The sequence below is a fragment of the Mercenaria mercenaria genome, chromosome 9 (genome assembly GCF_021730395.1).
Source record: "Mercenaria mercenaria strain notata chromosome 9, MADL_Memer_1, whole genome shotgun sequence".
NCBI classification, from domain to species: domain Eukaryota; kingdom Metazoa; phylum Mollusca; class Bivalvia; order Venerida; family Veneridae; genus Mercenaria; species Mercenaria mercenaria.
The window spans coordinates 4,475,738-4,492,336 of record NC_069369.1 but is presented as its reverse complement, the minus strand read 5'-3'; the positions used below and the strand labels follow the sequence as shown (position 1 = coordinate 4,492,336).

The window sequence follows — 16,599 nt, the reverse complement described above, 5'->3', positions numbered from 1 at the left end:
ATCCTAATATATCGACCGTAAACCATGGTTTACGTTTGATAAACTAGGTTTCTCGATTGAACTATGAGTTTCGGTCGTTATCCTATGTTTACGATCGTTATCCTATGTTTACGCTCGTAAATCCCAGTTCACGCCAATAAATCATAGTTTACGAACGTGAACCTATGTTTACGACCGTGAACTGGGGTTTACAATCGTGAACCTACATTTACGAGCGTGAAATATGGTTGATGGCGTTATCCTATGTTTTCGCACAAAAATATAGGTTAGTATTTGAAAAACCTAGTTTTACGTTCGAAAAACCTAGTTTATCGATCGTTAATCCTAGTTTTTCGTTCGTGAACTGGGGTTCACGTAATTATTGGACAATTGGCTTGCCATATAGTTACAAATCGATAAACACGGTTTTACGAAGGTAAAACTGTAGTTTATGGTTGTAAACCTAGGTTCAGGCTCGTAAATATAGGTTCACGACCGTAAACATAGGTTAACGGCCGAAATTTATTGTTGATTTCATAATCTTAGTATATCAATCGTAAACCATGGTTTACGTTCGATAAACTAGGTTTATCGATTGAACTATGAATTTCGGTCGTTATCCTATGTTTACGACCGTAAACTTGGGTTTACGAACGTGAACCTACGTTTTAGGAGCGTGAACTATGGTTTACAATTTCATCCTATGTTTTCGCTCAAAAAAATAGGTTAGTATTTGAAAAACCTGGTTTTACTTTTGAAAAACCTGGTTTATCGAACGTAAACCTAAGTTCACGCTCGTAAACCCAAGTTCACATTCGTAAACATAGGTTCACATTCGAAAATATAGGTTCAGGTCCGTAAACTATGGTTCACATTCATAAACATAGGTTCACATCCGTAAACATAGGTTCATGGCCGTAAACCCATGTTCACGCCTGAAATTCGTTGTTGATTCTATAATCCTAATATATCGACCGTAAACCATGGTTTACATTTGATAAACTAGGTTTCTCGATTGAACTATGAGTTTCGGTCGTTATCCTATGTTTACGATCGTTATCCTATGTTTATGCTCGTAAACCTAGGTTCACACTCGTAAACCATAGTTTACGAAGGTGAACCTATGTTTACAACTGTGAACTGGGGTTTACAATCGTGAACCTACATTTACGAGCGTGAACTATGGTTCACGGCGTTATCCTATGTTTTCGCTCGAAAATATAGGTTAGTATTCGAAAAACCTAGTTTTACGTTCGAAAAACCTAGTTTATCGATCGTTAATCCTAGTTTTTCGACCATGAACTAGGGTTCACGTAATTATTGGACGATTGGCTTGCCATACCCTCCGTGCATTATTTCGTCATAAGCGGGAACCTAGGTAGAACCACCGACTTTCCGTAAGCCAGCTGGATGGCTTCCTCACATGAAGAATTCAATGACCCGTGTGAGGCTCGAACCCACATCGATGAGGGGCAAGTGGTTTGAAGTCGGCGACCTTAACCACTCAGCCAGCTGTAAAATGCACAATGACCTGTATTTTGACTCAATCACAAAACACAAAAGCTCATTTATACAGGTTATGAACTGGTTTAGATCAGAAATCTTTCTGTTCCATCCTTTCGAAAATCATCAGATTTCACGATGTCAGTTACGTCTTGAAAATTTTGACTTTAATCCCGTTTACTGTTATATCCTTTATTCTTGCACGTAGATTAAATTCTCCTACAACAAACTGCTGTATAACAAATATATTAATTCCTTTGTTTTACACTGATTTAACTTAAAACAAGATTATAATAATAATAATAATAACTTTATTTTAAGAAGGTGACAATGGCCATGTCTCCCATACAGAGTTAATGTTCTTCTATTTCTGCTTTTATGGCTAACTTTTGTCTAACTTCACGAGCTTAAACTAAGTAGGAGAATGAAAATGGCAAGAAAACACTAAATTTACTCTCGGAAACGATATCTATAGCTGGAGCTAATTAATAATATGACTTGATTCAGTTACGCCAGCAATGCGGCAGCCATTTTGTTTTAATCAAAATTCATATCTGAAATGTACAAGCAGGATATGGAATATATTCTCTCACAACGTGACATCTGTTGACCAATAGAAATGCAAGAAACTTGTAGGAGGCGAGAGAGCTATCCTATGCATTCTTTGTTAAACTGTCCATTTATTATGTCTGATTATCAGATTCCCATGACATTGTGTGCGTAGAACTTTCTTCTCTAGTTCATAACATTAATTCTAATAATTCAGATTTTATTTAAGGTTGCGAGCCTCTGTTGCCAATTGGTTTTGGTCAACTTTGAACACTTGCCCCTCACAGATATGGGTTCAAAGCCTTGCTTAGGAGAATCTCTTTTTATTCATGTGAGGGAGACATCCATCTGGCTTGTGGAAGATCAGGTGCTGGCTCATGTCTGAAATAATTTCTTCACCATCAAAACCTGGAAACCATATATTAACTAGAAATTGTGTTTGTGTGATATTAAATGCAGCAAAAAATATTTAACCAGCAAAAAATATTTAACAGCAAAAATATGTAATAGAACATTGAACTTGGTATTCCTGTGCTAGTGTCCTCTGGTGCTCAAGGTCAAGATGGGTTTACATTGTGCACTTTTAAGCTCAATTTATTGCTTACTGTCTGGTGTAACAGCCCAGTTTTTTCCCAGTCAGTTTTTTTCCATGGGCAGAAAAAACCAATCAGTTCATTTCTTCCCTGGTGAAAAAACTCAACCAGGTGTTTTTTGTGTGTGCTCTTAGAAAATGGTTGTGATATGCATCTTATTTCAAAATGCTGTATTGCTGAGGTACATTAATAATTATGTTGACTTACAACATTTAGAGCTTTTATTAAAATCTATTTTGTACAAAATTTTCTATTTTCAAAAATAAAACAAATAGTCATTTTCCCATAGACTCCTATCAAAGAAACTAGCTTTAGGTCACAGTTTTTCAAAGCTGTCCAGCAAAAATCACATGACCCTTTTCTTTTTGATTCGCCTATGTTCCTTTCTATGTAGGGAAAAGTTTGAAAAAATCCATGTTCACTCAGATTCTACATTATAGCAATAATCTAGGCCCCTACTGGTGGAACACCAGAGGGGACTAGACGAATGCCCTTCATCTGTCTGGCCATCTGTCTGTCTGTCTGTCCATCTGCAAATGTGGATCCTGCAATTACTCAAAAAGTGTTGAAGCTAGGTCCATAAAACTTGGTTTGTGAATATAGGGCAATATGTAGATTATGCATGTACATGACTTACGCTTGTAGGTCACAGGACAAGGTCACTATTTAAGGTTAAGTAAAAATTGTTTCTGCTCCATAACTTTTATAGACATTGATGGATTAGCGTAGTGCTACACACAAATGTTCCCCATGATGAGACAATGTGTCAACACATGATCTTAGTATGCTGATCAAAGTCACTGTTTCAGGTCAAGTAAAAATTTGTTTCCACTCAATAATTTTTATTTGCATTGAAGGAATTTTTTATTACTACACAGAAATGTTCCCCATGATTAGACGACATGTCACACACATGACCCATGGTTGTCGGTCAAAGGTCAAGGTCACTATTGAAGGTCAAGTAAATTGTTTCTGCTCTGTAACTTTCATATGCATGGATGGATTATCTTAGTACTGCACACAAATGTTCCCCATGACGAGACAGTGTGTCAGATACATGATCTATGCTTGTAGTTTAAGGTCGCTGTTGAAATTTAAGTAAAAATACTTTTTGTTTCTCAGCTCCTAGGTGCCTTGAAGCATTTTTAATCCTAACACTGAACACTAACAAAGTTTTCCACCAGTAGGGGACTTCTCTATTGCCACTGCAATACTCGGTCACCTGTTATTTCAAATGTGCATAACTACATTTTCATTACTGTACACATTCTCTTCCATTTATCTGACAAATCCAGATGACAAGAACATAGATGAAGTAGAATTTGGAGCTAACGCATTTCTGGAGGGATATCAACATTTTCTAAATGAAATGAGGCAGTCGGGGAATTCAAAATTAGAAGTTCATCTTGTATTGCGAAATGGTCAATATATAGGAAGGGTTTGCTCAACTTTCGATACCTTTGTGAGAAGGCAACAAGAAGTTCAACAGAATGTTAGTGCGGTTGGAGGAATGAAGGATTCAGCTTCCGAATATCACCCTGAACCGGTAAACACTCCATATAACAGGTTTTAAAGTCAGTGTACAAAGGCATAGGCTTGGATTATTAATTTGTACAACCATGTATATGATTTGCCTTATTCTGATTTCATTTTAATTAAGCTTCTATGATTTTTAGCTCACCTGTCACAAAGTGACAAGGTGAGCTTTTGTGATCGTGCGGTGTCTGTCGTCCGTCCGTGCGTGCGTCCGTAAACTTTTGCTTGTGACCACTCTAGAGGTCACATTTTTCATGAGATCTTTATGAAAGTTGGTCAGAATGTTCACCTTGATGATATCTAGGTCAAGTTCGAAACTGGGTCACGTGCCATCAAAAACTAGGTCAGTAGGTCTAAAAATAGAAAAACCTTGTGACCTCTCTAGAGGCCATAATTTTCAATGGATCTTCATGAAAATTGGTCAGAATGTTCATCTTGATGATATCTAGGTCAAGTTCGAAACTGGGTCACATGCGATCAAAAACTAGGTCAGTAGGTCTAAAAATAGAAAAACCTTGTGACCTCTCTAGAGGCCATATTTTCCATGGAATCTGTATGAAAGTTGGTCTGAATGTTCATCTTGATGATATCTAGGTCAAGTTTGAAAGTGGGTCACGTGCCATCAAAAACTAGGTCAGTAGGTCAAATAATAGAAAAACCTTGTGACCTCTCTAAAGGCCATATTTTTCAATGGATCTTCATGAAAGTTGGTCTGAATGTTCATCTTGATGATATCTAGGTCAAGTTCGAAACAGGGTCATGTGCGGTCAAAAACTAGGTCAGTAGGTCTAAAAATAGAAAAACCTTGTGACCTCTCTAGAGGCCATACTTGTGAATGGATCTCCATAAAAATTGGTCAGAATGTTCGTCTTGATGATACCTAGGTCAGGTTCGAAAGTGGGTCACGTGCCATCAAAAAGTAGGTCAAATAATGAAAAAACGTTGTGACCTCTCTTAGAGGCCATATTTTTCATGGGATCTGTATGAAAGTTGGTCTGAATGTTCATCTTGGTGATATCTAGGTCAGTTTTGAAACTGGGTCAACTGCGATCAAAAACTAGGTCAGTAGGTCTTGAAATAGAAAAACCTTGTGACCTCTCTAGAGGCCATACCCTTGAATGGATCTTCATGAAAATTGGTCAGAATGTTCACCTTGATGATATCTAGGTCAAGTTTAAAACTGGGTCACATGCCTTAAAAAACTAGGTCAATAGGTCAAATAATAGAAAAACCTTGTGACCTCTCTAGAGACCATATTTTTCAATGGATCTTCATGAAAATTGGTCAGAATTTTTATCTTGATAATATCTAGGTCAAGTTCAAAACTGGGTCACATGAGCTCAAAAACTAGGTCACTATGTCAAATAATAGAAAAAACGACGTCATACTCAAAACTGGATCATGTGGGAAGAGGTGAGCGATTCAGGACCATCATGGTCCTCTTGTTATACACCCATTTTGGAAAAATGGGACTTACTCTGTGATGGTGCGTGTGTCTGTCCATCCATCCTTGCTTACATTTGGATACTTAGGTGGCTGTAGGAACAATAGGTAAATGTAATTTTTCTTTGATGTCTATAATTCATTCCGTAAGCTGTTATGTGTCTATTTTTAGCTCACCTGAGCACAGAGTGCTCAAAGGTGATCTTTTGTGATCGCCCTGTGTCCGTCATCCATTCGTCGTCCGTCCGTCCGTCGTCAACAATTGAACTGTTAACACTCTATAGGTCACAATTTTGGCCCAATCTAAATCAAACTTGGTCAGAATGTTACTCTCAATTAAATCTTGGACGAGTTCGATATTGGGTCATCTGGGTTCAGAAACTAGGTCACCAGATCAAATCAAAGGAACAGCTTGTTAACACTCTAGAGGTCGCAATTTTGGCCCAATCTTAATGAAACTTGGTCATAATGTTACCCTCAGTAAATCTTGGACAAATTTGATATTGGGTTAACCTGATTCAGAAACTAGGTCACCAGGTCAAATCAAAGGAAAAGCTTGTTAACACTCTAGAGGTTACAATTTTGGCCTAATCTTACTGAAACTTAGTCAGAATGTTACCCTCAATAAAATCTTGGATGAGTTCGATATTGGGTCATCTGGGGTCAAAATCTAGGTCACCAGGTCAAATCAAAGGAAAAACTTGTTAACACTGTAGAGGCCACATTTATGACTGTATCTTCATGAAATATGGTCAGAATGTTAATTTTGATGATCTCAAGGTCCAGTTTGAATCTGGATCATGTGGGATAAAAAAAACTAGGTCACTAGGTCAAATCAAAGGAAAAGCTAGTTAACACTGTAGAGGCCACATTTATGACCATATCTTAATGACACTTGGTCAGAATGTTAATCTTGATGATCTGTAGGTCACTTTTAAATCTGTGTCAGGTGGGGTAAAAAACTAGGTCTCTAGGTCAAATCAAAGGAAAAGCTTGTTAACACTCTAGAGGTCACATTTATGACTGTATCTTCAGAAAACTTAGTCAGAATGTTAATCTTGGTGATCTTTAGGTCAAGATCGAATCTGGGTCATGTGGGGTCAAAAACTAGGTCATTGGGTCATATCAAAGGAAAAGCTTGTTAACACTAGAGAGGCCACATTTATGACTGTATCTTCATGAAACTTAGTCAGAATGTTAATCTTGATGATCTATAGATCCAGTTTGAATCTTGGTCATGTGGAGTCAAAAACTAAGTCACTGGGTCAAATCAAAGGAAAAGCTAGTTAACACATTTATGACCATATCTTAATGAAACTTGGTCAGAATGTTAATCTTGATGATCTTTTAAATTAGGTCAATAGGTCGGATGAGCAATACAGGGCCTTCATGGCTCTCTTGTTTCTTTTACATAGCTAAAACACAATAGAGAGAACAAAAGGGTAGCCTTTTGTATCTGTTTGTAAAGAGGTTCATCTGTCCATATGCCATAATTTGGTTTAAACAATATTTTATTCAACAAATAGCATGTGATTACAATACATGTATATGTTACAAAAGCAAGGAATAATTGTATCTGGCGCATAACTTTATTATCATGAAAGGCATTGACTTTAAACTTGGCATATAGGTAGTTGGTGGTGAGACAATGTGCAGAGCGCTTAATCGGGCTCTGTTAGTAAAAGGTCAAGGTCACAAATTGAGCAAAAAAAGTCAAAACTGTCCATCATGTTTTCTGTCAGGAGCATAACTAAATAAGCGTGCAAGATATTCGCTTCAAACATGGCATGTAGGTAGGTGGTGATAAGACAATGTGCAAAGCTTATGAACCGGGTCTGTAGGTCAAAGGTCAAGGTCTCAAATTGAGGTCAAAGAATAAATCTATCCGTCATATTTTTTGTCCGAGCATGACTTATTAACCATTCAAGGTATTGACATATAGGTAGGTAGTGATGAAATGATATGCAGAGAACATGAACCTGGTCTGTAGGTTTAAGGTCAAGGTCACAAATTGAGCTCAAAGGTCAAATCTGTTGGTCATTTTTAGTGTCCAGAGCATAACTTAATAACCATTCAAGGTATGACTTCAGACTTAGGGTGTAGGTAGGTGGTGATGTGATGTGCAAAGTGCATGAACAAGTGTGGTAGGTCGAAGGTCAAGGTCACAGAAAGGTAAAATCTGCCCATCATATTTTGAGTCCAGAGCATAACTTAAAAAATATTAAGGTTTTGACTTGAAATTTGAAATATACGCAGGTGGTAATGAGACCATGTACAGACTGCAACAATCTGCATTACAACCCCCCCCCCCCCCCATTAACACCTAACCTATCACAGATGCAGGCACTCGCACAGGCACACATACACACACCCTGCTTCCCCGATCATGGCTTCCCACCAAAAATGTAATCTTTTAATTTTGCTTTTTTAGCTCACCTGAGCACAAAGTGCTCAAGGTGAGCTTTTGTGCTCGCCCTGTGTCCGTTGTCCGTCTATCTGTTGTCAACAATTTGACTGTTAACACTCTAGAGGTCACATTTTTGGCCCAATCTTAATGAAACTTGGTCAGAATGTTACCCTCAATAAAATCTTAGATAATTTTGATATTGGGTCATCTGGGGTCAAAAACTAAGTCACCCTGTCAAATCAAAAGAAAAGCTTGTTAACACTCTAGAGGTTACAATTTTGGCTCAAACTTAATGAAAATTGATGAGAGTGTTATCCTCAAAAATGTCTTGGACCAATTCGATATTGGGTCATCTGGGGTCAAAAACTAGGTCACCAGGTCAAATCAAAGGAAAAGCTTTTTAACACTGTAGAGGCCACATTTATGATTGTATTTGCATGAAACTTGGTTAGAATTTTAATATTAATGATCTTAAGGTCCAGTTTGAATCTGGGTCATGTAGGATCAAAAGCTAGGTCACCCGGTCAAATCAAAGGAAAAGGTAGTTTACACTGTAGAGGCCACATTTATGACCATATCTTAATGAAACTTGGTCAGAATGTTAATCTTGATGATCTATAGCTGAAGTTCAAATCTGGGTTAGGTGGGGTGACAGGTCAAATCAAAGGAAAAGCTTGTTAACACTCTAGAGGTCACATTTTTGGCCCAATCTTAATGAAACTTGGTCAGAATGTTACCCTCAATAAAATCTTGGACAATTTTGATATTGGGTCATCTGGGGTCAAAAACTAGGTCACCAGGTCAAATCAAAAGAAAAGCTTGTTAACACTCTAGAGGTTACAATTTTGGCTCAAACGAAATGAAACTTGATGAGAGTGTCATCCTCAAAAATGTCTTGGACGATTTCGATATTGGGTCATCTGGTGTCAAAAACTAGGTCACCTGGTCAAATCAAAGGAAAAGATTGTTAACACTGTAGAGGCCACATTTATGACCATATCTTAATGAAACTTGGTCAGAATGTTAATCTTGATGATCTTTAGGCCAGTAGGTCAGGTTAGCGATACAGGGCCTTCATGGCTCTATTGTCTTTAATTTTACTTTTGTCTTCCTCTGATATAACCCTTTGGGGGAATATTGTCCCAATTGGCAGAGCTCTTGTTGAAAAAAATCTACGAGGTATTGTCGTCACTTGATCTTCAGTGTAGGTGCCAGCGATTAGTAAAAATTTTTGTTTATGTCAAATTTTTCTCAGAAACTATCAAAAGTTATAGCCTTGATGCGATTGGTAAAGATTTATGTTTATGTCAAATTTTTCTCAGAAACTATTAAAAGTTATAGCCTCGAAGCTTTGCACACTATTTTACCTTCATGAGTAAGTATTCCAATTAACCATAACTCTCACTTGCATTTTTTTTAGCAATGACCTTTAATATTTTAAAAATTTGAATTTCTTAGTTAGAATATTACTTGAATAGTATAAGAGCAATGACTTTAAACTTTGGTAACCTGTTTAATCATCAGGTGAGTAAGCAAGCCAAGAACCATAACTATGGTATGCATTTTGTCAGAACTATCACCCTTTATTTATAAGAATATTGGAATATGAGGGTTAAGACTTGTTTCTTGATTTGAATTTTTCTTTACATGAAAACTGTAAGAGATATAGCTTTGAAATATTGTACACTTGTTCATTATCACTCTTTCTTTTTATCCCCAGCCAAAAGTGGAGGGATATAGTTTTGGCATTGTCTGTCCGTCCGGAGCCATTTCTAAGAAGTGGTAGGGAATATTTAAATAAAACTTCATATACTTGTCCACCACTATAGGGAAATGTGGTCCATCAAGTTTCAGTCAGATTGCCCAAGTAACACCAGAGTTATGACCCTTTGAAGTTTCTAGTGTTAACTATATAGGGTGCTACAAATATGGCAATTTCTGCTTCATAATTTGTGACACATTTGACCTAGAACTATTAAACTTCAGTTAAATTTAGATCACCATAATGTGGTAGTGCACACACAATATGTGTAGATTAAGAACTTTAAAAATCTTCTTGTATGAAACTGCTAGCCTGAATTTGAAATAATTTACACAAAATTAATGGTCTTTGTGTGACCTTCTACCAAGAGTGTTCAAATTATCCTGGTGAAATGTCATGGCTGCCAGAATGTGTGCTCACTTTTCCCTGTATGTATATTGTGGAAACTTTTAAACTCTTCTTGTCAGAAACAACCGGTCAAATATTAAAAATAATTTTACACTTTTTGTGACCCGTGATTCATCAGAAAACCTGGATGCCAGAGAGTGTAATCGCTTTCCTGTGTTGTATGCAGTGGAAACTTTGAAAAAAAAATTTGCATTGTAAACAGTTATCTTTCAGCAATTTGGGGCATCAGTGTCTGTAGTACTTGGGTCAGTACCTTTAGGGTCAAGGTCACAATGATACTGAGATAGAAAATTGTTTCTGATCTATTGCTGGTTTGGGCCTATGGCCTTTAAACTTCATAGAACAATTGTATACTGCCAATATGTATCCTCTGTTGTTTTTGAGGTCATTAGGTGAATGGTGAAGGTCACAGCTGCTCAACTAACATACACAGTAGCTTACAACACACATCATGTGGGCACAAGTGCTTCACATACACTGCTTTAGTATACTACTTTGTTAGCAAAAAGTAGGTACTGTTTCAGTGACCTTTAAAGTCTGGTCTTATTGTTACACTTTTCAAGGTTGTATGAATTTAAATGTAAGAAAAATATTTTTTTTCTTAATTAGATGGAAACTGGAGATGAAAATGCAGAAGACTGTGTAATATGCATGGATGAGATGAAGAAGCCTAGGACGCTTCAGTGCGGCCACAAGTTCTGTGTTTCATGCATTGAAAGGCATTTTGAAATAAAAAAGACTTGTCCTACCTGTGGAGCTGTTTGTGGAATAATTACAGGTGAAAATTTTTGTCATTTCCATTATCTGAATTGATATTGTCACTTACAATTAAGGTTAGTCTTAATGCTTTATAAACCGGAAGTCATGGTATAATTTAATTTATCCAGATAATTAGGGAGAAAGCCTATTGCATTTGGAAAGGTAAATTATACCCCAAGTAAAGATGCAATTTGATAAAACAGTGGCGTTTCTTTATTTCTACAGATTAAATATAATACCAGAAATGTTGACAAGTAAAATATAGTACAAAATACATTAAGAGATCACTTAAATCTGTAATACAACTTTAAGTTAAATTTGTTTTATAACAACATGAAAAGGAACTAAAGAATGGGTCTGTTAATACAATTGCAAGTGGTCTGACCTAAGTTCCAAACTAGGTCATAAAATCAGTATGTAATGGTCAGATCATACAATCATTTACCATATATGTTGATAATTGACAAAAAAACTCATGATAAAGCTCACAGACCTGTATACTTTTTTACTTGACAGTATAATTACTGAAAAAGATAAATTAACAACTTTGATATGTGTCAATGAAATCTACATTATAGAACATTTTCTTTTTATGAAGATGTCATTAAAATTGTGAATTTCCAGTAGACTACCTTTATGAAAGCTTGTGTTTGAGGTCCATCTGTATCAAAAACTGTCTAGAAAAAAACACACAAAAACCTAGCCTGTCTTTTCCATTGGCGGAATTTTCCAAGTATGTCTAAAGTAATCAGAGTTTTTTTTGCATTTATATTACTTACCATTTACAGATGTCTTACTTCACTTCACAAATTTCTTTTAAATCCTCCTGCACGGATGTGCAGTCTGATCATGATCTACACTGGTCGCAAAAGCAGAATCAGTTGTGTATATAGCATGATAAGGGTAAAGGGCTTTTAATATCACTTAGTATAAAATTTAATGTTCCCCATAAGAAGACAACTCCCGACTTTAAGGTCAAGGTCACAAATAGAGGTCAGATGTTAGTATGGTATCTATTAACAAGGTCTCTTTCTTGGCCAGTCCAAAACTCTGCCATTTAGTAAGGGATTATTGTATTTCTAGGCACAAATGTTCTCCAGATGATGTGTCAAACTTTATTGCAATATGCTTGGAGAGTGGCTGCAAACAAATATAATCCTGCTCATAAAATCATTTTTAAACTCAAGTACTTTGATTATATGAGAAAAAAAACAAAACAAATCAAACCATTTGGATTTCACATAAAATCTTCTATGAATGAAACTGACTTTGAATTCGGTGGTATTAAAGAAAATTGAATTCCAGATATACCACCATGGACCCTTAATTCCCCTACAGTTCTTTTTGATATGAAAACTGCCTTTAGAAAGTCTGAAACAAACCGTGAAATATTAAAAGTCCAAATATTATGAAATCAAGTCAACTTACAAGGACTATTTTGCAATTTACAGACAGTTCAAAAGATGAATCAAAGGTTGGGTGTGCTGCTGTCAGCCACCTTCATCAATCAAAATTACGTTTACCAAATAATCCAACAATATTTTCAGCCGAGGCAAAAGCTATTGATTTCGCCCTAAATTTTATATCAAAATGTAGTGAAGAAAAATTTATTATCTTTTCTGACTCGCTTTCTGTTTTACAGTCAATTCATAACCGAAATATGGAAAATCCTTTCATTCAAAATATTCTTCTTGGAGTTCATGAACTATCTTTAAAAAAGTCTATCATATTTTGTAGGATTCCCAGACATGTTGGTATTCGTGGAAACGAGGATGCTGATACTGCAGCAAAGAAATCCCTTTCATTATCACAATCTAATTTGAAATTACCACATACCGATTTTAGGCCAAATATAAACAGATACATTTTATCTAAATGGCAATCGTCATGGAACAATGCTCCATTCAATAAACTTCATGATATTAAACCTACTCTAGGGGAATGGCACCAAGGGAACAGATCTGTTCGCAGGGAGCAAGTTGTTCTTTCTCGTTGTCGAATAGGTCATACCCGTTTGACTCATTTTTATCTTTTGAATAAAGAAGATCAACCCGAATTTGTACCATGTCAAACACCGCAAACTATTAAACATGTTTTAATCGACTGTGTGGACTTTGCTCCACAACGAAGTACATACTATGACGTTCAATCTTTGAAAGAGTTATTTGAAAAAGTTTCAGTCGGAAATATTGTATCGTTTTTAAAGCAGATAGGAATTTATCAAAACATCTGAACATTTTTAGCTCACCTGAGCATGAAGTGCTCAAGGTGAGCTTTTGTGATCGCCCTGTGTCCGTCGTCAGTCGTCTGTTGTCAGTCATCCGTCGTCCGTCCGTCCGTCGTCAACAATTTGACTGTTAACACTCTAGAGGTCACAATTTTGGCCTAATCTTAATACAACTTGGTCAGAATGTTACCCTCATAAAAATCTTGGACGAGTTTGATATTGGGTCAGAAACTAGGTCACCGGGTCAAATCAAAGGAAAAGCTTGTTAACATTCTAGAGGTCACAATTTTGACCCAATCTTAATGAAACTTGGTCAGAATGTTACCCTCAATAAAATCTTGGATGAGTTCGATAATGGGTCAGCTGGGGTCAGAAACTAGGTCACCGGGTTAAATCAAAGGAAAAGCTTGTTAACATTCTAGAGGTCACAATTTTGACCCAATCTTAATGAAACTTGGTCAGAATGTTACCCTCAATAAAATCTTGGACAAGTTCGATATTGGGTCATCTGGGGTTAAAAACTAGGTCACCAGGTCAAATCAAAGGAAAAGCTTTTTAACACTCTAGAGGTCACAATTTTGGCCCAATCTTAATGAAACTTGGTCGGAATGTTACCCTCAATAAATTCTTAGACGAGTTTGATATTGGGTCATCTGGGACCAAAACTAGGTCACCAGGTCAAATCAAAGGAAAGGCTTGTTAACACTGTAGAGGCCACATTTATGACTGTATCTTCATGAAACTTGGCCAGAATGTTACACATGATGATCTCAATGTCCAGTTTGAATCTGGGTCATGTAGGGTCAAAAACTAGGTCACCGGGTCAAATCAAAGGAAAAGCTAGTTAACACTCTAGAGGCCACATTTATGACCATATCTTCATGAAACATGGTCAGAATGTTAAATTTGATGATCTTTAGGTCAAGTTTGAATTTGGGTCATGTGGGGTCAAAAACTAGGTCACCGGGTCATATCAAAGGTAAAGCTTGTTCACACTCTAGAGGCCACATTTATGACTGTATCTTCATCAAACTTAGTCAGAGTGTTAATCTTGATGATCTTTAGGTCAAGTTCGAATCTGGGTCATGTGGGGTCAAAAACTAGGTCACTGGGTCAATCAAAGGAAAAGCTAGTTAACACTCTAGGGGCCAGATTTATGGCCATATCTTAATGAAACTTGGTCAGAATGTTAATCTTGATGATCTATAGGTCATGTTCAAATCTGGATCAGGTTGGGTCAAAAACTAGGTCACTGGGTCAAATCAAAGGAAAAGCTTGTTAACACTCTAGAGGCCACATTTATGACTGTATCTTCATGAAACTTAGTCAGAATGTTAATCTTGATAATCTTTAGGTCAGGTTCGAATCTGGGTCATGTGGGGTCAAAAACTAGGTCACCATATCAAATAAAAGGAAAAACTAGGTCTCTAGGTCAAATCAAAGGAACTTGTTAACACTCTAGAGGCCGCATTTATGACTGTATCTTCATGAAACTTAGTCTGAATGTTAATTTTGATGATCTTTAGGTCAAGTTCGAATCTGGGTCATATGGGGTCAAAAACTAGGTCACCAGGTCAAATCAAAGGAAAAGTTATTGAACACTTTAGAGGCCACATTTATGACCATATCTTAATGAAACTAACTTGATGATCTTTAGGTCAGAAAGTCAGGTGAGCAATACAGGGCCTTCATGGCCCTCTTGTTATATTTTTATTCACGTCTTTTGCAATATTATTATGTTTGCAGCTGATATTTTAACATACATATAATCATCTTGATGATATCTAGGTCAAGTTCGAAACTGGGTCACGTGCCGTCAAAAACTAGGTCAGTAGGTCAAATAATAAAAAAAGGTTGTGACCTCGCTAGAGGCCATATTTTTCATGGGATCTGTATGAAAGTTGGTCTGAATGTTCATCTTGATGATATGTAGGTCAAGTTTGAAACTGGGTCAACTGCAGTCTAAAACAAGGTCAGTAGGTCTAAAAATAGAAAAACCTTGTGACCTCTCTAGAGGCCATACTTTTGAATGGATCTTCATGAAAATTGGTCAGAATGTCCACCTTGATGGTATCTAGATCAGTTTCGAAACTGGGTCATGTGCCTTCAAAAACTAGGTCAGTAGGTCAGATAATAAAAAAACCTTGTGACCTCTCTAGAGGCCATATTTTTCATGAGATCTTCATGAAAATTAGTGAGAATGTTCACCTTGGTGATATCTAGGTCAAGTTCGAAACTGGGTCACATACCTTCAAAAACTAGGTCAATAGGTCAAATAATAGAAAAACCTTGTGACCTCTCTAGAGGCCATATTTTTCAATGGATCTTCATGAAAATTGGTCAGAATTTTTATCTTAATGATATCTATGTCAATTTCAAAACTGGATCACATGAGCTCAAAAACTAGGTCACTATGTCAAATAATAGAAAAAACGACGTCATACTCAAAACTGGGTCATGTGGGAACAGGTTAGCGATTCAGGACCATCATGGTCCTCTTGTTACATAAATGATTTTAGATATGCTTTATATTTTTACATAAATGATTTAAGGTATGCTTTACAATTGGCGTTTTCAATTTCGGCGATATATGACCATTTTGTATCGATTTGCCATAAAACCAAACTCACTCACCCCAGACGATGTGTCAGGCGCATTACCCACATCCCAAGTGCAAAGGTCAATGTCACACTCGGATGCCAAAGGTTAATGGGGTTTTGTTTTCCTGCCTGGTCCATCACTCAACCATGTATGCTTGGCTTAAATGTTTGCATTAACATTACACAGTAACATGCCAACTCCCTGAGCTAAGAGGGCAAGGTCACACATTGAGGTCAAAGGTTAACATGCTATTAACGGGGGTGGGGTGGGGGGGGGGCGGGGTTTGTGCAGTGTATAACTGTGGGATTAGTGGAACTATTGTTATCACCCTTTTGTCAGCCTCTCCGTCACAATGGCTAAAGTTTTTCATGTAAGCAGATTTCTCAGAAACTACTAGGTCAGTTGCTTTCAAACTTCAAAATTTCACACATGTCTTGAGCATCATGAGATAACCTCCCAGGACAAGTAACATTACTCTAGCTTTTATTTTTAGCTCACCTGAGCACAAAGTGCTCAAGATGAGCTTTTGTAATCGCCCTGTGTCCGTCGTCATCAACAATTTGACTGTTAACACTCTAGAGGTCACAATTTTAGCCTAATCTAAATGAGACTTGGTCAGAATGTTACCCTCAAGAAAGCCTTGGACGAGTTCGATATTGGGTCATCTGGGGTCAAAAACAGGTCACCAGGTCAAATCAAAGGAAAAGCTTGTTAACACTCTAGAGGTTACAATTTTGGCACAATCTTAATGAAACTTGGTCAGAATGTTACCCTAAGTAAAATCCTGGATAAATTTGATATTGGGTCATCCAGGGTCAAAAACTAGGTCACC

At 36.9% G+C, this 16,599-nt stretch overlaps 1 protein-coding gene across 1 annotated transcript in view; it reads left to right on the top strand.

Moving 5' to 3' along the window:
• The first annotated feature begins 3,929 nt into the window (after window positions 1–3,929).
• Window positions 3,930–16,599, top strand: part of LOC128559648 (probable E3 ubiquitin-protein ligase DTX3) — a 104,815-nt gene continuing 92,145 nt past the window's right edge. Inside the window, exons 1-2 of the mRNA XM_053551957.1 lie at window positions 3,930–4,170; window positions 10,790–10,958. Coding sequence (XP_053407932.1) covers window positions 3,994–4,170; window positions 10,790–10,958 — 346 coding nt within the window. The 5' untranslated portion in view covers window positions 3,930–3,993. The remainder of the gene's footprint in view (window positions 4,171–10,789; window positions 10,959–16,599) is intronic.